Source organism: Cynocephalus volans, chromosome 8 (assembly GCF_027409185.1).
Source record: "Cynocephalus volans isolate mCynVol1 chromosome 8, mCynVol1.pri, whole genome shotgun sequence".
NCBI classification, from domain to species: domain Eukaryota; kingdom Metazoa; phylum Chordata; class Mammalia; order Dermoptera; family Cynocephalidae; genus Cynocephalus; species Cynocephalus volans.
Window position 1 is genome coordinate 100,567,330 of NC_084467.1, and position 23,220 is coordinate 100,590,549.

General features: G+C 34.4%; 1 protein-coding gene across 4 annotated transcripts in view; it reads right to left on the bottom strand.

The window, feature by feature from the left end:
• PTPN22 (protein tyrosine phosphatase non-receptor type 22) overlaps positions 1-23,220 on the bottom strand; it is a 50,766-nt gene that overhangs the window by 15,720 nt on the left and 11,826 nt on the right. For 2 of the 4 annotated variants that reach the window (XM_063106212.1, XM_063106210.1), the window contains exons 2-13: positions 18,308-18,416; positions 17,962-18,038; positions 17,720-17,815; positions 17,240-17,278; positions 15,867-15,938; positions 15,698-15,757; positions 14,945-15,087; positions 14,509-14,575; positions 13,636-13,713; positions 11,167-11,253; positions 2,416-2,492; positions 1,462-2,279 (exon numbers count right to left, since the gene is read on the bottom strand). In XM_063106212.1, the coding sequence (XP_062962282.1) occupies positions 1,462-2,279; positions 2,416-2,492; positions 11,167-11,253; positions 13,636-13,713; positions 14,509-14,575; positions 14,945-15,087; positions 15,698-15,757; positions 15,867-15,938; positions 17,240-17,278; positions 17,720-17,815; positions 17,962-18,038; positions 18,308-18,416 (1,723 nt within the window). The remainder of the gene's footprint in view (positions 1-1,461; positions 2,280-2,415; positions 2,493-11,166; positions 11,254-13,635; positions 13,714-14,508; positions 14,576-14,944; positions 15,088-15,697; positions 15,758-15,866; positions 15,939-17,239; positions 17,279-17,719; positions 17,816-17,961; positions 18,039-18,307; positions 18,417-23,220) is intronic. The other 2 variants (XM_063106211.1, XM_063106214.1) reach the window with 2 other exon arrangements.

Genomic DNA, 23,220 nt, shown 5'->3' on the forward strand with positions numbered 1-23,220 from the left:
AAAAATAAATAAATAAATTCACACACACACACACACACACACACACACACAAAAAAAAAAACTGGGGGTTGGGGGGAGAAGACATAACAACTACAGTTTCTTGAAGTTGATACAAGCAAACAGAAAGGACATTGTTGGGTGGGAGGGAGGAGAGGGAGGAGGGAGGGAGGTTTTGGTAATGGGCCACAATAATCAACCACATTGTATATCAACAAAATAAAATTTAAAAATAAAAATTAAAATTAAAAAAAGTTATTATAAGTAACTGCCACCAGATGGCACACATGTCAATGTTGTTACAATCCCTGAAAATAAGGATTTGTTTTTTTAATGATGTTGATGCTCACCAAAGTTTAAGTTGTTATGGATGCTAGAAAAAGAAAATACCTTTAAACTGTAAAACAGGATCAAAGTATATAAAATAATCTATAGAAGGAAGGGACTTCTTGGATCCAGATAAAATATTTTTGCAACAAAGCTACAAATGATTTAGACATCTATCAATTAATAAACTGTACAGTTGTAACACCAAGGATAAGGATTTGGATCCCTGTACCAGCCAGCTGCGAAAAAATAAATAAACACCACACAAAGAAACTCTGTACAATAAGTCACGTTAGAGAGCAAAATTTTCTCTACTTTCTACCTAGGTACAGTGCTCTTTATAAATTATCTAATGATATGCCTAAAAGAGCTAAAGTTGCTCTTTGCTTTCTTCATCTTCTTCCATATCAAATTATCATAGTCATCTCTAATAGGATATTCACTTTTAATTTGAAACTACCCAGTAAAACAAAAAAAAAATGCATAACATGCAAAAATCCAGAATTATAAAAGAGATAAAGTATGAAAATGAAGGCCTATGGAAGATAAAAATTCCACACAAAACACCGAACACATATTCTCATCACTAAATTACTACAAAAGGGCAGGAAATCAGGTCTTCTCCTTCCAGCTCTTGCAAGAAGAGAATTCAATTCTTAGCAATATGTTCAACTCATTATAGCCACATGACTGCACAACAAAAATTCTAGGTGACCACGTAGTGCTATTGATCTAATTTTTTTTGCTGTTCTTTTGAAAGCTACTTCTGTATGTTAAGAGTAAACTGTGTACCTTTATATACATCTTTAGGAATAAGGATTGCCTTCTTTAGAAGCACTCCTACTGACATAGATCCTGTACCAGATCTGACTGCCTTCACTGCTGCCTGTTTCATGGAATATTACATGTTTTATGTTGCTATTTTTAACTTATCCCATCATTAAAACACTCCTGGAATTTATTTCTCTGAGGAGGAGAAGAAAGAAGAAAGAAAAGGAAGCAAATAATAACAAACACATATTTTAAAAAAAGAAAAGGAAGGAGAGGAAGAGAAGGGGTAGGAGGATAAGAAACCAAATACTCTATAGAAACAAAATGAAATCTAAAATGCCATATAAACTTTAAAAAATAACTTACCCACTACAGCTGTCCCTTGGTTCAGTGGTGGGGGAAAATTGGTTGGAGGATTCAATGCTATAGGGTCACATGAATTGTAATAAGAAAAGAGGGTTGTAGAGGGTGTAGGCAACAAAGAACAGGGAAAGACAGTTCCATCTTGCTTCTCTGGTAAATCAAGAGACATCTTAGAACCAGCACCACTTGGAGGCAATGATGAAAAATAAGGATCTTCTACTAAAGACATGTAAGAATATACACTCAAAGCACTAGAGTGATGCTGCTTTACATTAGAGGCATTACACATTTGGTGCTTAGAGTCACATGGCAATGAATAATTCAGGTCTGCTGAAGAAACATGCATCACTTTTTGAGCCTGCAACTCTACAAAACAAGCATCATGTGGTGGAGATTCCAAATAAGAAAAACTTTTCTTGATGTCCAGTTCCTTGGTTTCTCTCTGCTGTATCAATTCAAAAGGAGTTGATTTAGTTCGTATTATTGGCCCCTTTGAATTAAAATATCTTCCTGCTGCATTTACAGGTTTAGAATTAGGACATTCCCCAAACAAAATGGAGCTCAAGTCCAAACTTTGATGCTTCTGAAGAGGTTCCCCAGCTATTGAAAATGCCTTTGTCATAGTTGTGTCAGCGTTTTTGTTACAACCATAATTCAGCTCCAAAAAGTCAAAAGAAGTGCTCGATTTAGCAGGGTATAAAACTAACCCTTCTTTTGCACTTATTTCAGAAGTCCTAAATTCAAAGGAAGAAGCTTCTGCATTTTCTACCTTTGTCCTTTGTTTGCTCTGTTGGCTTATTACTTTTGCTGCTTTTATGGTGCTAAAACAAAAAGAGAGAGTAATGATAACACCATACCCCAAAGAGGCCTCTTCCCAGCATCACAATGAAGTATAAGCATGAGATTCATCTCCCAGACACAATTAGACAGTTTTTAGATATGTAAAATTGTACTCACCATTTTGGTAAACTAGGAGAATAAGAGTCTGCTTGTGGAGTGGGATTTTGCTCAGGAATTGAATTCTTTGTTTGAATCTTAAAAAAAAAAAAATAGAGATTGGTTTTAGTGAAGCAATGTCAGTGACATATTTTAACACTCAGAAGGCTGAACAGTAATTTTTCAGAAAATATAAGGATTTAAAATAATTCATGGAAGGGTTAGATGAACTTCCAAAATATTGAACCCAGTAAGAACTTGTTCCTATACTAAGTTTGAAAGGTCAGAATAAAGGTTTAATAGTGTTATAGATACTAGAAAGGATTTATTTATAGCACCATCTTTTAAAATGTGAGAGTTTTAAAATGTTCTTGGCAATAACGCAGTCTTAAGAACACTCTACCTTCAGAAATTTCAGCATCTGAGCTATAAAAGTTAATAGGTGTTTATTAGGTCCCTGTGCCTATCTCATCTTGTTCTACTCTTTTTCTCCTCATATGCTCCAGGTATACTGGGGTTTTTTGACATTCTTTTATGCCTAACTCACTTCCAATTCAAGGCTTTTACACTTACTATTATTCCCTCCAATTGATATACACTTGCTCCAGATTTTGCATGGCTTACTCCTAAGTAATTTGACCTCTACTTAAATGTCATCCTCATAAGGAAAACTTCCCTGACCAACCAACCTAAAATCACACTCCCACACCTGCTCAGCCACTCTCAACCTTTATTTTCTTTATAGTAAAGTCACATTATGAAATTTGTTACTGTGCTTCATGGAATCTTAAGATACCATTAGTTGTAAAAATACATACTGATTTTGGAAATGCTACAATGTAAAAAAAAAATTACAATTTTAAGATATTAGCTGTTATGGGTTTAATTGTGTCTCCTCCAAATGGTATGTTGAAATCTAACCCCTGATATCTCATGAATGTGACCTTATTTGGAAACAGGGTCCTTGCAAATGTCATTAGTTAATATGGGGTCATACTGGATTAGGATGGTACAGTGAATTGTGTCCTTATGAGAAGAGAAAACAGAGACGCATAGGGAGAACAACATGTGATAATGGAGGTGGAGATTGGAGTCAATATCTGCAAGCCAATGAATGCCAAGGATTGCCAACAAACACAGAAACTAGGAAGAGGCAAGGAAGATTCTTCCTCTAGCTATCAGAGAAAACATGGCTCTGCCAACACCTTGATTTCAGACTTCTAGCCTCTAGAACTGTGAGAGAATAATTTTCTGTTGTTTTAAGCACTCCAGTTTATAGTACTTGCTACAGCAGCCCTAGCAAACTAATAGAGAGATTTCCATACCCCACTTTCAATAATGGATAGAAAAATTGGACAGAAGATTGATAAGGAGATAGAGGACTTAAAAACACTATAAACCAATTAGACCTAATAGACATATATAGAACACACCAGCCAACAACAGCAGAATACACATTCTTCTCACATACACATGAAACATTCTCCAGGATAGGCCATATATTAGGTGACAAAACAAGTCTTAATAAGTTTGAAGAGACTGAAATAATGCAAAGTACCTTTCCTGATCACAACAGAATGAAGCTAGAAATCAATAACATAAGGAAAACTTGAAAATTCACAAATATGTGGAAATTAAACAACACACTCTTAAACAATTCATGGGTCAAAGAAGAAATCACAAGGGAAATTAGAAAATACCTGAGACAAATGAAAACAAAAATACAACAAAACAAAACTAATGAGATACAGTGAAAGCAGTGCTAAGAAGAAAATTAACAGCTATTAATGCATATATTACAAAAGAAGGAAGATCCCAAATTGATAACCTAACTTTACACTTTAAGGAACTAGAAAAGGAAGAGGAAAGCAAATTCAAAGCTAGCAGAAGGAAGGAAATATTAAAGATTAGAGTGGAGATAAAGGAAATAGAGACTAGAAAAAATAGAGAAACTCAACGAAACTAAAAGTTTATTGTTTGAAAAGATCAACAAAATTGACAAGCCTTTAGCTAAATAGACTGAGAAAAAAAGAGGATTCAGATTACTACAATCAGAGATGAAATTGTAGTCATTACTACCAATATTACAGAAATAAAAATTATAAGAGAATACTATGAACAATTGTATGCCAACAAATTGGATAACCTAGATGAAATGGACAAATTCCTAGAGACACACAATCTACCAAAATTAAGGAAGAACTAGAAAATCTGAATAGGCCTACAACTAGTAAGGAAATTCAATCAGCAATCAAAAACCTCCTAACAAAGAAAAACCCAGGAACATTCATTCATTCGTTAATGGATTTAAAAACTGTGGATTATATACATAATGGAATACTATTCAGTTATAAAAAGAAAGGATATCAATTTGCAGCAACATGGATGGAATTGGAAACTGTCATGCTAAGTGAAGTAAGTCAGGCACAGAAAGACAAATACCCCATGGTCTTACTCATGTAGAATCTTTAAAAAAAAAGTGTTTCTCATAGAAGTAGAGAGTATAGTAATGGTTACTGGGGGAAAAGGGGGTGGAGAAGGGGTGGATTAACAGGCACAAAATTATGCTGTATACCCTAAGTGATTCATTGTGTAGTATATGCATGTATTGAAACAACACACTGTACCCCACAAAAATAAATATAAATAAAATTTAAAAGATAAAAAAATTTAACTTAAAAAATAAAAAAATTAAATAAAAGATAATTATTTATTTAAAAAAGAAAAAGAAAAGAAAAACCCAGGAACAGATGGCTTCACTTATGAATTCTACCAAACATTTAAAGAAAAATTAACACCAATTCTCCAAAAACTCTTCCAAAAAATTAAATGGGAAGGAATATTTCCTAAGGCATTGTATGAAGTCAGCATTACCCCAATGCCATAGCCAGACAAAAACAGTACAAGGAACAGAAAACTACAGACCAACTTATTTTATAAATATTGATGTGAAAGTCTTCAATAAAATACTAGCGAACCAAATTCAGCCACATAATACAAGAATTATACACCATGACCAAGTGAGATTTATTCCCAGAGTGCATACAAAAATTAATCTAATTCACCACATGAATAAGATGAAGGGGGAAAAGCCCATGTGATCATCTCCATTGATGGAGAAAAAGCATTTGACAGAATTCATGATAAAAACACTTAACAAACTAGGAATATAAGGAAACTTCCTCAACATGACAAAACCCAGGAAAACCCACAGCTAACATCTTACTCAATGGTGAAAAATTGAAAGTTTTTCTCCTAAAACCAGGAACAAGATAAGGATGCCAACTTTTGCCACTTCTGTTCAACACAGTACTAAAGTTCTAGGCTGAACAATTGGCAAGATAAATAAATAAATGGCATTCAAATTGGAAAAGAGAAAGTAAAATTATTTCTATTCTCAGATGAATGATCTTATTATATAGAAAAATTTCACAAAAAAACCTCTTAGAGCTTGTAACAAGTTACAGGATACAAAATCAATACACAAAAACCAGTTGCATTTTTATACATTAGCAATGAACAATCTGAAAAGAACATTAATAAAACAATTCTCTTTACAATGGCTTCAAAAATAATGAAATAGTTAGGAATAAATCTATCCAAGGAGGCAAAAGACTTGTATATTGAAAACTACAAAGCATTGCTGAAAGAAATTAAACAAGACATAGATAAATAGACATTCCATGTTCATGCAATTAAAGACTTAGTATTGTTAAGATAACAATACGATCAAAGTGATCTACAGGTTAACTGCAATCTTAAAAACCCAAAAGCATTTTTATAAAAATAGAAAAACTCATCCTAAAATTCATATGGAATTTCAAGCAACACCAAATAGCCAAAACCATCTTGAAAAAGAAGAGTAAAGTTGGAGGACTCACACTTTCTGATTTCAAAATTTACTACAAAGCTACAGTAATCAAAACAGTGTGGTACTGGCACTGGATTGACCAATGAGATAGAACAGATGGCCTAAAAATAAACCCTCACATATGTGGGCAATTGATTTTGGACAAAGGTACCAAGATCATGCAATAGAAAAAGGACAGTCTTCAACAAATGGTGCTGGGAAAACTGGATATCCCCATGCACAGATGAAGTTAGACACTTATATTACAAAATATATAAAAATTAACTCAAAATAATCAAAAACCTAGTTGTAAGGAGCTGAAACTATAAAACTCTTAGAAGAAAACATAAGCTTCATAATATTGGATTTGGCAATGATTTCTCGGATATGACACCAAAGACATGGGCAACAAAAGAAAAATAGACAAATTGGACTTCATCAAAGTTCAGAACTTTTATACATCAAAGGACACAATCAACAGAGTAAAAAGGCAACTTACAGAATAGGAGACAATATTTGCGAATCACATATCTGATAAGGGATTAATATCCAGAATATTTAGAGAACTCCTTAAACTTAACAACAACAACAAAAACCCACCCAATTAAAAAATGGGCAAAGGACTTGACAAGACATTTTTTCAAAGAAGATATAAAAATAGCCAATAAACACACAAAAAGATGCTTAACATCACTAATCATTAGGAAAATACTAATTAAAAGCACAATGAGATACGAGTTCACACCAGTAGGATGTCCATCATAAAAATAAAGAAAGAAAGAACAAGTTTTGGCAAATATGTAGAAAAATTAGAACCCTTATGTACTGCTAGTGGGAATGTAAAATAGTGCAGCTGCTATAGCAAACAGTATGATAGTTCCTCTAAAAACTAAACATAGAATTACCACATGATCCAGCAATTCCACTTCTGGGTATATACACAAAAGAATTGAAAGCAGGGACATGAAGAGATATTTGTACACCCATGTTCATAGCAGCATTATTGACAATAGCCAGAAGGTGGAAGCAACACAAGTGTTCAATGATGGATGAATACATAAACAAAATGCAGTATATGTTTTCAATGGAATATTATTTAGCCTTACAAAGGAAGGAAATTCTGACACATGTTACAAGATGGATGAACCTTGAGGACATTAGGCTAAGTGAAATAAACCAGAGACAAAAGGATAAATATTGTATGATTCCACTCATAGGAGGTACCTAGAGTGGTCTAATTCATAGAAACAGAAAGTACAATGATGGTTTCCAGGGGCCAGTAGGAGGAGAGAGTGGGGAGTTATTGTTTAATGGGTGCAGTTTCTGTTTAGGATGATGAAAAAGTTCTAAAAATAAACAGTAGTGATGGTCACACAACATTGTGAATGTACTCAGTGCCAGTCCATTGTACACTTAAAAATGGTTGAAATGGTAAATTAAAATTATATATTTTATCACAATAAAAATTTTTAATTGGAAAGTGTCTCCTCCTCTTCTATTTCCTGGTACAGACTGTATAAAATTTGTATTAATTCTTCCTTAAACATTTGGTAGGGTTCTCCGGAGAAACTATGTGGGCCTGGAAATTTCTTTCTGGGGAGTTTTTAATTACAAATCCAATTCTCTTAATCATTAAGGGGCTATTCAGATTACCTATGTGGTAGGTTGTGTTTTTTGAGAAAGTAATCCATTTTGTCTAAGTTGTCAAATTATGTGTGTAGAAATGTTCATATTATTTCTTTATTATCCTTCTGATATCTTCAGGGCCTGTAGTGATAGCTCCCTTTAATTCCTGATATTAGTCTTTTTTTTTTCCCTTTTTATCTTTGTCAGTCTTCTTAGAGGTTTGTCAATTTTATTGATCTTTTCAGAGAACCACCTCTTCAATTCACTGATTTTCTCAATTGTTTTCTATTTTCTATTGCATTGATTTCTGCTCTTCATAATTTTCTTTTTCTATATTCTTGAAGTGGAGCTTAGGTTATTGACTTGAGAGTTTTACTATTTTCTAATGTGTGAACTTAGTGCTATAAATTTCCCTCTCAGGACTGCTGTAGCTCTGTCCCATCGATTTTGATATTTTGCATTTTTATCTTTGTTCAGTTAAAAGTTGTTTTTTTTCTAATTTCCTTTGAAACTTCTTCTTTGACCCAATGGATGGTTTAGAAGAGTGTGGTTTGGTTTCCAAGTGTTTGGATATTTTCCTGTTATCTTTCTGTCACTGATTTCTAGTTTGATTCCATTGTGGTCAGAGAATACATTCAATATGATTTCAATTATTTTAAATGTTTGAGATTTGTTTTATGGCTCAGGATATAGTCTCTCTTGGTATAACCCCATGTGCGATGGAAAAGAATGTATATTCTTGTGTTATTGGGTGGAGTGTTCTATAAATTCAGTCCTGTCAGTTGATAGTGTTGCTGAGTTTGCCTATATCCTTGCTGATTTTGTGTTCTATCAATTGTTGAGAAGGGGGCACTGAAGTCTCCAACTATGACTGTTATGATATAATTGTCTTAAATATTTCCTCTGAAAAAATTCTTTATAAAATAGAAATCAATTAATTTTTTTCAAACAATAAAAAATTAGTATCTCCAATCAAAAGTCAGCATCATGCTTAGTAGTGAAGCACCATAATCTTTCTCATTAAAATTAGCATATCTGTATCACCTCTATGATTTAACATTGTTCTGGGAGTACTAGCCAATGAAATAGGAATGAATATGAAATAAGTAACAATTAGCAACTATACTCATATTCCACATTCCTTCACCATATTATTTCTCTGGAGTCAACATTAACTATAGGATCCCTTAATTCATTTCCTAGCCCCAACAGTTTTTTCTGGCTTTCTTCCCTTCCACATCCACCTATTTTGCTGAGGTCTCAGCAAACTTCATCACTCAATTGGGTGGGAATTATAATCAGGGCCATGTCTTGTACACTTTGTATTCCTAATGCTGAGAAAACTGTAGAACCTCATTGATTATTTTCAGATTAATAATAAAAAATGTAATATTAAAAATTGAAATGTATATGTTACATTATGTACACTCTGGAAGGTAAATCACTAATTTTGTGTTCTTAAAGTTTGTTCAGAACCTAACACTTTGTGATTACACAGTATTTGACATCAATTTTTGTGATAAGATCAAAATTGCATATGCTAAAACTCTCAACATTTTTTAAACTGGCATTTGGCCAAATCATAGTTTTTATATCTTAGAACTTCAGCAAAAAATCCTTTGGATATTCTTGCAATTTGATGATGCAAGGAATCAGTCAACAGAGTAAAGGGTGACCTATGAAATGCAAGGAAATATTTGTGAACCATACATCTGATAAGGAGTTAATATCCAAAGTATATAAGGAGTCAATAGAAAGAAAACAAATAACCCAATTAAAAAATGGGCAAAGGACCTGAAAAAACATTTCATTTTTTTTTTTTTTTTTTGTCTTTTTCGTGACCGGCACTCAGCCAGTGAGTGCACCGGCCATTCCTATATAGGATCCGAACCCGCGGTGGGAGCGTCGCCACACTCCCAGCACCGCACTCTCCCAAGTGCCCCACGGGCTCGGCCCTAAAAAAACATTTCTGAAAAGAAGACATACAAATGGTTAAGAGGCATATGAAAAATGTTTAACATTGCTAATCATCAGAGAAATACAAACTAAAACCACAATGAGATATCATTTCACATTTGTTAAGATGGCTGGCTATCATCAAAAAGACAAGACATAAGTGTTGACACTTGTATACTGTTAGTGGGAATGTATATTAATATAGCCAATCCAGAAAACAGTATGGAGGTTCCTCAAAAAATTAAAAATAAAACTAACATATTCATAAGATCCAACAATTAGACTTCTGGGTATATATCCAAAGGAAATGAAATCAGTATGTCAAAGAAATATACTCACTCCTATGTTCACTGCACTATGATTCAAAATAGACAAGACATGGAATCAACTTAAGTGTCCATCAATGGATGAATGGATAAAAAATTGTGGTATATATACACAATGGTATACTAAAAGAAAGAATCCTGCCATTTGTAACAACATGGATGAACCTGGAGGACATTAAGCTAAATGAAATAAGCCAGGCACAGAAAAACAAATACTGCCTGATCTCACTTATATGTGGAATCCAAAAAAGTCCAAGTTATAGAAGCAGAGAGTAGAATGGTGGTTACTAGGAGTGGGAGAAGGAGGAAAGGATTTAGAGAGATGTTGGTCAAAGGATACAAAATTTCAGTTAGGAGGAATAAGTTCAAGAGATCTACTGTACAACGACTATAGTGACTATTGTTAATAATGATGTATTGTATACTTGAAAGTTGCTAAGAGAGTAGATTTTAAATATTCTCACCACAAAAAATAAGTACCTATATGTGAGGTAATGAATATGTTAATTAGCTTGATGTAGTCCTTCCACCATTTATACATATATCAAAACATAACATTGCACATCAGAAATACATACAATTTTTAGTTATCAGTTTTTAAAAAGTAAAATAAGAAAATCTGATGAGACATTTGCAATCAAAATAAAGCTAGTGTAACCTGAAAAATTATTCAACTATGACTTCACTTTATATTTGTCACTCTCACATCTAACTTGCCACACAACTGTCCAAAACAAAAGAACAGAATATATGCTTGCCCTTTTAGTTACTCCTATTGTTTCTAATTTAGCTAAAAATTGTTTGCAATAGGTTAACCAAGAGACTAATTTTCTAAGTCAAATTACCTCAAATTAATTTTTCCTTCTCCACAGGAGATTTTCAGTGCAGCCCTGTGCACACGTGACACTTCAACTTAGTCGTGACAGTAGATGAGTCCTGCAACTAATCTGAGATCCCTTGACCAAAAAGCAAGTATGAAAAAAAAACTGACATAATTTCTAGTTTAAACTTTACCTCTGTTCCAGAATGTTTATCTCTAATAACATCCATCTGTCTCTTAAATAGTTCTAATACAGCACTGTAGACCAGTTCATACTGTTCCTGAAGAGCATCACAAACCGGGAACAAATGAAAAAAAAAGCAAAAAATAAAAATCTTGTTGAACTACAGAACCAAACTTCAGGGATATGACCACCAATCGAATCCTAATATAGCAGACCTGAAAGGACCATCAACATACATTTTTAAACTTAATAACAATGCTTTATGTTTGTATAGCTCATTTCAGATTTCAGAACACTTTTAGGCTGCTAGAAATAGTTAAATATTTGATATACCTCTAGCTAATGTAGAAAGATCTTATGTTTCTTTTATGTTCTAACCCCACTTTCTTACTCATCTTTCCCTCAGTCATCATCCCTCTAATTCTGATTTCCTTGTCACATTTAAAAAAATTTATTTCATCCTTGACACATTTTTTGTAAGCCACTTTCATCTTTTCTGGAAAAAGGTAGATAGTGTTTGGTATATAGATAGCTTAAATATGTACTATTTAACTTAACCCTCACAATTGTAGCTATAAAGTAGCTCAGCTATTATACCTATTTGCAGACAGTTTCTGCAAGGTCATTCAAAAGTAATTCCCAGGCTTAGAAACTGAATCATCTCTTAGTTTAGTAGGCTTAGATCAAGTTGCTGAAATTTTTTCCTAGTAAAGATGTAAAGAAAAGTAAACAACTGAATAAGGTTTGGAAATTTGTGGTTAAAAAAGGATTTTACCATAGAGAAATGAGACCTCTACTATTACAAAGTTTATAGGTTATTGCTGCTGCATTTTTTCCTCTGTACCTGCTCTGCTCAAGCACTTGATTTTGGATCTACTTTTGATCTGAATGGGCCTATTCAGGATTTTTCCTGACACTTTACATAATCCTATACAAATAAAGAAGAGCTTTTTCCAAAGATAATTTTAGCAGAACAGTGGAGAGTCTATATCACCCAACACAGCCATTGGTACACACTCTTTAATTTTTTTAAGGGAGAAAAATCAGACAGGAAGCATTCATCTGGTTATAGTGTCATTTCCTGGTTAGAATAGCGTTAGAAAAAGCAGCTACAACTGTTAAGGTATTTGTTTAACTAGTCGCTGATAATACCAAAATGTGAAAGCTTTTTCAGCTGTCTTCCAACTCTTAAAAGTAGGCCTGAAATGGAATTTTCCTGAAATGGGGTATGGTTTTATTTATTTAATGTTACAGTTTATATAACTAGGTTGCATACTTCCTGGAGTCTTTATGTATTTACATGGATCAGAATTCTTTCAAGTCTAACAGCACTAAACCAGCTAATGCTTTCATTTCACATAAACTTGCCCACTCACAGGTTGAATATAGAAAACACCTACAATCAACACGTGAAAAAAATTATTTTTTTCCACTAGCTATTAGTGGAAAACCTGTGTGGGCCAAACAGATAGGTTTATATTAGAATAGCTCTTGATTTTTTCCCTTCAATTCACAACTTCTGGATTAAAACATCTCAACTGCCATTGTCAACTGATTTACCTCTAAACCTGTGTTCAAGTTTATTTGTAAGTTTTTTAAACACTTTGGGGTTGTGTTATTTAAGTAGTAACAGGTAGTTCTAACAAATTATGCAAAAGTATCTCTTACATAATAAATATCAATATTTGATGAATGAATGAATGGGTGAAGGCTAAATTCTCTCTTAAAAATGGAGACCACTTAGAAGTGTGGGTAAAATTATTGGAGTAGAAATATGGGTGAAATTAATATTGTAGACAGTGAGAGATTAGGATTAAGAAGAGAAGGTAAAAACATTCCTAATGGAGTGAATAAGTGTGGGCAATCGGATGGGTTAAAAGATTGTGATACAAAAAAAAAAAAAAAAAAAAAGATTGTGATACATAATTATAGTATGATTGTAATTAAGTTTTTTTAGAGTATACATATAATATGGACCAGCAGAAACTACAGAAAAACAACAGTGGCTATCGCTAGGTGACAAAAATATGCTTGATTTTATTTTTATTTTACAGTGTTTCCTAAAATGAGCATATAGACTGCATATAGTTTCTGTTACCACCTCATGAAGTAGAAATTATAAATCCCTGATTTTCTATGGTTTCAGAGAGAGATTTATCACTACAAAATTTCAGGTTAACATGACCCTGCTACTTCTCTCTAATAAACAGCTTTATAAGTAAGAAATATTATATTGGTTTCTTAATATTTTCTGAACAGATGGTAAAATATAAGGAATGAAAGGAATTTGATCCAGGACAAGGGATACAAGAAAAATATTGGGATATTCAAAGTAATAAAAAATGGTAATGGACTTTAAAGCACTTAATAGTTGATTAGTGTTGTATATGAGCAGTCAGCTATTTTTGGATGCCTTATCATATATAGAAATGGATCAAGACTCAGACACAAGTTCTGATCCATTTACCATAGTCCATACCTGAGTTTGAACTAATGAAGGCCTCTGTGTTCGCATTTCCTGGATCAAACTAAAAACACTGAAGTTCTCAGGAATTATCTATCAAATAAAAGGGAAAAAAATCTTATTCCTTTTGATCCTTTGTTAATAAATTACTGCCATTTTCCCACAGTCTTGTACTTCCATGACATCTGCTCTCCTAACATGAAATAATATCAGAAAAAGAATGCATTTTTAAAACTAACCAAGTTTCTCATCACTTGCACCACAATTTAGAGCCTGATGTTTTCCCTAGAAAAGATCAAAGAAACTCTTCAGAATGATTTCATATGGAGTGATCAAATGTCTGCAAGTAAAGGTATAATGAGGCACAAGACTCAGTAGATGAGCAAGTATGAGAGTTTTATGAAATTGAAGTTGGCAGATAGGTCTAATGCCCATATTTTAAACTTCCCATTTCTTATTGGACATTAAAAATAATTCATAGATTAGAACACACAGTTTGATTGTGGTAAGTTGAGTCTAACTACTAAAGCCATTTGGATAAAGGAAGGGTAATTATGTGATTTTGGGCATTGGTTCTCAAACTTTAGCATGCATCAGAATCACCTGGAAAGCCTGCTGGGCCCTGCCTCTAGAGTTTATGATTCAATCCATTGGGGTTGGGCCCAATAATTTGCATTTCTAACAAGTTCTCAGGCATGCTGAAGCTTCTTGTCTGGGGACCATACTTTAAGAACCACTAACTTAGTAACTAATTGAATCATCTGACAGAGTGGGTCTACAAGTTAATTTTCTAGAAAAGATGAGTCATGGAGATGAAAAACCAAACAATTCCTAAGTCTGAAAGCAATAGAGTAAGCAAATGGGAAGTGCATTCTGAGAGAAACTCACCCCATCTTTTAGTAACATCCATATATAATCAATAGCACAAATAACACCAGTTCTTCCACAGCCAGCACTGAAATGAAAGACCACAATATCATATATAGACAGTAGATCGTAGACAGTAGCTGGAAAATTTTACCAGCAGATTTGAGAAAGAAAAAGCCTGGAAGTAATGAAACTTTTTCAAACCCTACCACTTCCCAGAGCACATTTGTCATGCCACAGTGAATCTCAGGACAGGTCCTAGGCAACTTCTCACAGCAAGAGTCTCTAGACCTGTGCCATTCACAAGTAACTAATCAGATAAATATGAATTTAATGCTTAGGTTGAAATTATTATAGTCTGTTTCTGCTGTTAAGCTTTCCCTTTCAGTTACAGAGCCCTGGCCATACTCTGACATCTGGTTTGTTTTAGATAGAAGCTTCATACACAGCATCATACCTGCAGTGAATGCATATGGGAACACTGTTGTCTTTTTGGTAACAACGCACATCCCATATGAGCTCAAGAATGGGGTTTATAGATGAAGGCACATCATGGTCTGGCCAATTTGTATAATGAAACTGGTAGACAGTTCGAGTTTCCTACAAAAAAAATAGACAAAATAAAAGGAGAGTTCAAGGTTAGGACTCCACCTCATTCTACCAAAAGATAAGTCTGACTTAATAATTTACATCTATTCCTTTTTGCAATTCATTCTGCTATCTTCTTTATATCTCAGGTGACCAGGTCCCTTCTGAGAACAATTAAAAGTGATTTCAAGTCGCTTACTATTGGCTTGTCCCCATCTGCCTCATTCATAAGAGGAGGGACATGAAAATAGTCTAAATCAGAGCTGCCCAACTGGTGTGCCTCAAATGGGTGACAAGCATGCTGATATACTAAATCCCTTTGCCTTAGAGAGGCTGAGTAAGGCCTAGGGCAGCCTGAACTCTCAAGTTGGTCCCCAGTCTCTATTTACTGTTCAGCCTCATATTCACCCTACAAATATTATCATTTTATGTGTGTGCCATGGTGTGAAATAGATTGGGGAGCACAGATTACACCAAAGATCTCTTGAATATGAACTTTTTCAGGACATCAAAGGCCCCATCATTCCCCATTGTCTTATGCCCAGCCCGAGTCACACACATATATGTTTACCTGCCTGATCTCTGTAGGCTTTTGAGTTTATCACTCCTGTTTTATACTTACACTATTGAACTTGACTTTTAGAATCCTGATTATATAATCAAATTTCCTTTTTTCAGCTTCCTAATAAGAAGAAGAATATTAAAATATTAGTAATTTCAAAGACAAGCTCTCTATAAAGTAGATCCTGGAGCCTTTGCTCAGCCATTATGGGAACAGGCATCTTACTTACACATGATATGGAGAAAGGGCCAAATTGCAGCTGTCTTTCTCTTGGCTCAGCCCAGTAGCGCTCACACTTTTTCTGTTGCACAAAGCAGAATGTAGTGATTTCCCTCCATGTATTCTAGTCTCTTCTGGGAAATAAAATCTACTCCCTCATTTAGAAACAAATTCACCTCTGTGTCCTTCACCTTAGGGTTAGGCACTTCTAAGCTCTTTGAGCTTCAACCCCAAGATGGTCTGGAATCTCCAGGGATGAGAAAACAAGCATTAAAGGATATATAAACTATAGACTTCTTGGAAGTCTGAAAAAGTAGAAATAGGGATCTTTGACGTATTTTCAGTATTTCAAAAGGACTAACAGAAATTATATGTCTACTAAAACAGCTGTGCAAGCTAAGTGAAACACCATTTCCTTGATTTTGATTAGAACTGTCAACTCAGAATGGCAACAGTGAGTTAGAAAGTGATATCCAGAAAAGATGTAATGTGAGCCACGTATCTAGTTTTAAATTTTCTAATAGTCACATTCAAAAGTGAAAAAGGTGAAATTAATTTTTATAATGTATCTTAGCCCAATATGTCAAAAATTTCAACATGTAATCAATATATGTTATTAGATATTTGACTTTTTTTTTAGTAAGTCTTTAAAATCTGGTGTGTATTTTATATTTACAGTTCATCTTAATTAGGATGCTAAATTTTCATTGGAAATATTTTATTTCCATTTAGATTTCATAAAATTAACATTTGAAAAAAAATTTATATAACCAAGTAGTTCCAAGCATACTTAAAGTTTTCCAATGACTGAATTGAGTATCAGTTTTTAAACTTAAACCAATTAAAATAAAATAAAATAATTGAGTTCCTCAACCACACTAGCTATATTTTAAGTGCTCAATAGCTACATGTGGCTAGTGGGTGACATGCTAGACAACACAGGATTAGAAGCTCTGACTGGTTGTTAAAGATGTCTGATTAATAGAGATGGGAAAATGAACTGTTACTTTAAAAAACATACCTTGTTTTTACTTTAAAAGACAGTGTCTAGGGCCGAGCCCGTGGCGCACTCAGGAGAGTGCGGCGTGGGGAGCGGGGCGACGCTCCCGCCGCGGGTTCAGATCCTATATAGGACTGGCCGGTGCACTCACTGGCTGAGTGCTGGTCACGAAAAAGACAAAAAAAAAAAAAAAAAAAAAGACAGAGTCTATAAAAATGGATAAAAGGGGTTCTTAGGGGTTTAAAAAAAAAAAAAACCAAAAACCTCTGAGAGTCATGTAGCATTCCCAAACTAAAAACTAGGAAGATGACATTATTTCCCCCACCCCTCCATTTTCTTCTTTCCTTTACATTTAGGTCAGCAGGTACTACAAAGTATCTCACCTTTCCCATTTCAAACTCCATGCATGCCATAACAATAATCTGGGGAGATGAAATAGATAGAAATTTGAACATCTATATAGTTACAAACAGCAGTTAACACATGAATTCCAGAGTCAGAAAGTGTTAATCATTCTTTTTCTGTTTTGTTTTGTTTGTTTTTCAACCAGAAAAGAAATCCTGATAACTTATAAAATATTGCTCTTACTCTTCCTTCTTTCTGTACCCACTTCCCTTTTCTCTATTCAAATCTGTAAATTCTTATTACCAAATGAGTCTGTCAAGGTGAGAACTTTCATTTCCTTGAACAAGAATGACATTTTGATTTTGATTAAAAGATCCCTGAACCCTGAAATGTCATCAGCCAATTAAAAAAAGCACTGATTTTAATTGATAAAAAAACTCAGTCACACGTCCTGACATCCTCCCCCCTCTGTCCCTAAGAACTAGAAAATAAAGTAACAAAAGCAACTCTGTACTTACCAGGACACTGTATTCCCAGATCATTCTCCAGAAGTCCAGGAGAGTTGTAGATAAAGGACCCTGGGTGGCAATGTAAGCCTTAGGTCCATAAACTCCCTAAAAGGGAACAGAACTTACATGTAATTATATGTAATTTACATGTAAATTACAAATAATACCTTCTTTTCACCTAGTTCCCCCCCCAACACACTTTTTTTTTTAGGTAGCTGGAGATTGAATGACTTTTTTTCCTTTCAGTGTACCTTAATGAAGTTGGCATTGATGTAGCTGGAATCCTCATCAGAGGTTATCAGGGATAGCTCTACCCGGCTGTAATCATCTATAATACAAAAGAAAGACATAGTGTAATTAAGAGGCCTTAGTCAGAGGGTTTACTGTAAGGGCATAACACTGTAAATACTGGATGCTCACAAGTGTTTGATGAGTGAGCAAGTGAATGAATGAATACCATTTTTCAGTCATAAATAGTACAAACTAATTTGTCAATACCATGTTCCAAGATTAGGAACAGCAAACAATGGGTAAGGAGCAATTGGAACTATTGAATTTGGGAGAAAGTACAAGTTTATAGGGAGAAATGGAACTTACAGGGCAAAATATCCTTATATCTGTTTTTCTTTGTATTCTTGGGCCTCTCAGCCACAGTTGTAGGATAGATTTTGTCTGCCTTGTATTTCATAGATTGCCTTTTCAGCTTCTGTAATAAAATTCCAAGAATAATTAATCTTCCTTGAGAAAGGAGGAAGGAAGCTATCTCTAGAGAACTTTCCTTCTCCACTGCCCAAACATTCTCCCTCAACCCTTTTAGCATCCTCTGCTCTGGGGCTGACTCCATTCAAGACAGAGCTACAGGGCATTAGGACAGCAGAGTTCAGTGACATTTGAAGAAGTGAAAAGATCACTTAACAGCAGCTGAGCCACAAATAGCTAAAACTTAGAGGTGAAACTGGTGAATATTTTAAAAACCAAATGTCTTCTGAAAGCAAGCTATATGTTCCACCCAATAGAAAGATATTAAAATACTACTTGACTTTCTTTACAGCTGCTGTTTTAATTCAGTGGTCGACAGGAAAGTTATAAGTTCCATTAATCTTTTTACTTTAGATCACTTTTTTTTCCAAGCGGAAATGGAGCTCAAGCTGAATAAAATCTCTATATATCTAGCAAAACTTCCAAGATTTCAGTCCCAAAAGCAGTCTTTTTTTTTAATGTAACCCAAACTTCAAGCCCACCCCTCAACCAAACAATAATCTTTAAATAGCATCATATTCAATTGGTAGAATATGATCTGGACCAGGCCAGAGCTAGCTTAATATGGTTGAACAACATTCCTTAAGATAATGAAGTAACTCCTTAAAATTATTTCCATTTTCCAATACCATACTATAGACCAAAACTTCAGGTTAGAGGAAATGATAGTTCCTGTTTGGCTCCTTCTTAGAAATTAATCCTGTCCCAAATTTCGTTTACATCCCTTGTCATTTAAAGAAACCATATCTAATAGATCTGACTTTTTTGAACCCTTACTCAATTTGCAAAAGATGTCAATGGAGGAACATCTGTGATGATTAATAAAAATATTTGTTGAATTAAACTAAAGAAAATAATTTTCACTATTTAATAGTGAATTAGTCACAGAAAGAACACTAATTACCTCCAACAGGCTAGGATCTACTCAGTCCTCATTCTCTTTAACTTCCTCTTGAAATTTCCTCCTCCCTTGGCTCTTATTAGTCTACTTTATCTTGGTTCTCCTCTTTCACCTCTGACTTCTTCTTCCTACTTCCTACTTTCTTATTGGTTCTCTGTCCTTTTCTATCTTCTAATTGAGAATTACCCAAAGTTCAAAAGTTAAATCCTCAACTCCGTACTTCTCTTTATATATATACATTTCCTCAGAGATATCATATACTCTTATAGAAGACATGCAAGTGTTTGTTGACTTATTTAACTGATTCAGATTGAATTATATTTTCAACTCCTATTGGGTAAGTCTCAACTTTCCATATCGAGATTTGACTACTAAATTCCAGCGCTAAATTCCCAACCACGTCCTAGACATTTCTAGTTGAGTATCTTATTACAGCTTCAAACTCAGCACATTTAAAATAAAATCATCATTATACCCACTTTACATGTCTTTATCCCAGACAACCATCTTCTAGAAACTAAGAGTCACTTTAAGTTCCCTCTGCCCATAATTCCCACCTTTAATTCAGTTAGCAAGCTCAACTGATTCTTCCCATGGAAAATCCTCTATCAGCCTTCCTTCCTATGTCCACTACAGATACCTTAGTTTAGGCCATTTGCCTTAAAGCTTGAATTATCACAGTTACTTCTCAATTCATCTTTATACATTTCTGTCTTTCTCCATTGAAATCCATTAGGCATAATTATGCCAAATTAATTTTACTAAAATACTGCCTTCCTTATCTCTCCCATTCTCAAAACTACTTCAGTGAATCCCTTTTGCCACTAGGACAAAAAAATCCAAAATCCTTAGCCAGGGACATAAGGCTCTTCCCAGTGGGATCCAGAGATAAATTTCCCATATTTCTCACTGTCCTCCAATTATGTGGTTTCTAAAGATGACTTCTAATTTCTTTCAAGATTGTACAAATTGATGTCACTGACGATTATGTGTAATAAGATTTTCTTAAAACTAGGACTTTCCTTTACTTTCTCATAAATATATCCCTGGTACTGCTTTTTCATTCCTCAGCATGATGATGGTCTATTTTGTCCACAGGGTGAACTAATAAAGATTAGTAAGGAAATAAAGAACTTTTCTCAAGTAACTAATGACAGGAAAAAATTTTAAAAGAAGGGTATTGTTATTACTGTTACTTAGTTGCTTATATTTCATATAGTGTTTTCACATACAGGCATAACTCAGAGATATCGAGGGTTCAGCCCCAGACTACTGCAATAAAGCAAACATTGAAATAAAGCAAGTCGCACAAATTTTTTAATTTCCTAGTGCATATAAAAGTTATGTTTATGCTATACTGTAATTTATTAAGTTGCAGTAGCATTATGCCTGAAAAAACAATGTATATACCTTAATTTAAAAATATTTTAATGCTAATAATCATCTTAGCCTTCAGTGAGTTGTAATCTTTTTGCTAGTGGAGGGTCTTGCCTCAGTGTTGATGACTGCTGACTGATCAGGGTGGTGGTTGCTGAAGGTTGGGATGACTGTGGCAATTTCTTAGAATAAAACAACAGTGAAGTTTGCCACATTGATTGACTTCCTTTCATGAAAGAGTTCTCTGTAGCATGTTATGCTGTTTGATAGCATTTTAACCATAGTAGAACTTCTTTCAAAATTGGAGTCAGTCCTCTCAAACCCTGCTGCTGCTTTATCAACTACGTTTATTTAATATTCTAAATCCCTTGTTGTCAATTAAACAATGTTCATGGTATTTTCTCCAGGAGTAGATTCTATCTCAAGAAACCACTTTCTTTGCTCATCTGTAAGAAGCTACTCCTTATCCATTAAAGTTTTATCATGAGATTGAAGCATTTCAGTCATGTCTTCAGGTTCCACTCTAATTCTAGTTATCTTTCTAGTTCTCTTACTATTTCTACCACATCTGCAATTACTTCCTCCACTGAAGTCTTGAACCCCTCATGTCATCCATGAGAGTTAGAATCAACTTCCAAACTCCTCTTTACCATGATATTCTGACCTCCTCCCATGAATCAGGAATGTTTTTAATGGCATCTAGAATGGTGAATCCTTTCCAGAAAGTTTTCAATTTACTTTGTCCAGATCCATGAGAGGAACCACTGTCAACAGCAGCTAAAGCCTTAGGAAATGTGTTTCTTAAATAATAAGACTTGAAAGTTGAAATGACTCCTTGATACATCGGCTGCAGAATGGATGCTGTGTTTGCAGGCATGAAAACAACATTAATCTCCTGGTACCTCTCCATCAGAGCTCTTGGGTGACAGTGACCAGGTGCATTATCAATGAGCAGTAATATTTTGAAAGGAATCTTTTTTCTGAGCAGTGGGTCTCAACAGTGTGCTTAAAATATTCAATAAACCATGTTATAAACAGATGTGCTGTCATCCAGGCTTTGTTGTTCCATTTATAGAGAACAAGCAGAGTAGATTTAGCATAATTCTTAAGGGCCCTAGGATTTTCGAAATTGCAAATGATCATTGGCTTCAACTTAGACTCACCAGCTGTTATTAACCCCTGCCAAGACAGCCAGTCAGCCTGTCCTTTGAAACTTTTTTTGAGGGGTGGGGTTGTTTGTTTGTTTATATATATATACACATACATAATCATATATACATGTGGGGTACAATGTTGATTTTCAATAATTGTGTAGAATGTGTGGTGGTTAGATCAGTATAGTTAGCTTATTCATCATTACAATACGCAATCATTCTTTGTGTCTGTTGACCAAGTCCTCATTAGCCCCGCTCCCTCTCCCCTCCCTCCCCCTTTCCACCTCTAGTTTTCTAAAAGTTTGTGGTGTTACTGTGATTGTTTCTTTCTTTCTCTTTCTTTCCTTCTTTCTTTCTTTCTTTCTTTCTTTCTTTTTCTTTCTCTCTCTCTCTTTCTTCCTGTCTTTATTGTTCATTTGTTTATTTAGGGATTCAGCTCCCAGTGATGAGTGAGAACATGTGGTATTTCTCTTTCTGTACCTGGATTGTTTCACTTAGGATAATTTTCTTATCCATGTTGTTGCAAATGGTAGAATTTCATTCTTTTTATGGCCGAGTAGTATTCCATTGTGTATATATATACCAGAATTTCCTTATCCAGTCATTCATTGATGGACATTTAGGTTGGTGCTATCACCTACCTATTGTAAATAGAGCTGCAATAAACATGGGAGTGCAGGTATGCCTTTGACCTGATGTTTTCCAATCCTCTGGATATATCCCCAGGAGTGGATTGCTGGATCATATGGAAGTTCTATTTGTAGTTGTTTAAGGAACCTCCATACTGTTCTCCATCATGGCTGTACTAATTTACAGTCCCACCAATAATGCAGGAGGGTTCCTCTTTCTCCACATCCTCACCAGCATTTGTTATTCTCTTTTTTATAATAGCCAGTCTGTTTGGGGTGAAGTGATATCTCAGAGTGGTTTTGATTTGCATTTCCCTGATGATTAGTTGTGTTGAGCATTTTTTCGTATACTTCTTAGCCATTTGTATGTCTTTCTTTGAGAAATGTCTAATCAGCTCTTTTGCCCATTTTTTTAATTGGATAATTTGGGTTTTTGCTGTAAAGTTGTCTGAGCTCTAATGTATATTCTGGATATTAATCCCTTGTCAGATGCATTTTTTGCAAATATTTTCTCCCATTCTGTAAGATGTCTTTTCACTCTATTGATTGTTTCCTTTGCTGTGCAGAAGCTTTTTAGTTTGATATAATTCTACTTGTCTATTTTTTTGTTTTCTTTTGTTGCCTGTACTTTTGGGGTGTTATTCATAAAGTCATTGCCTAGTCCTAAATCCTGGAGCATTTCCCCTATGT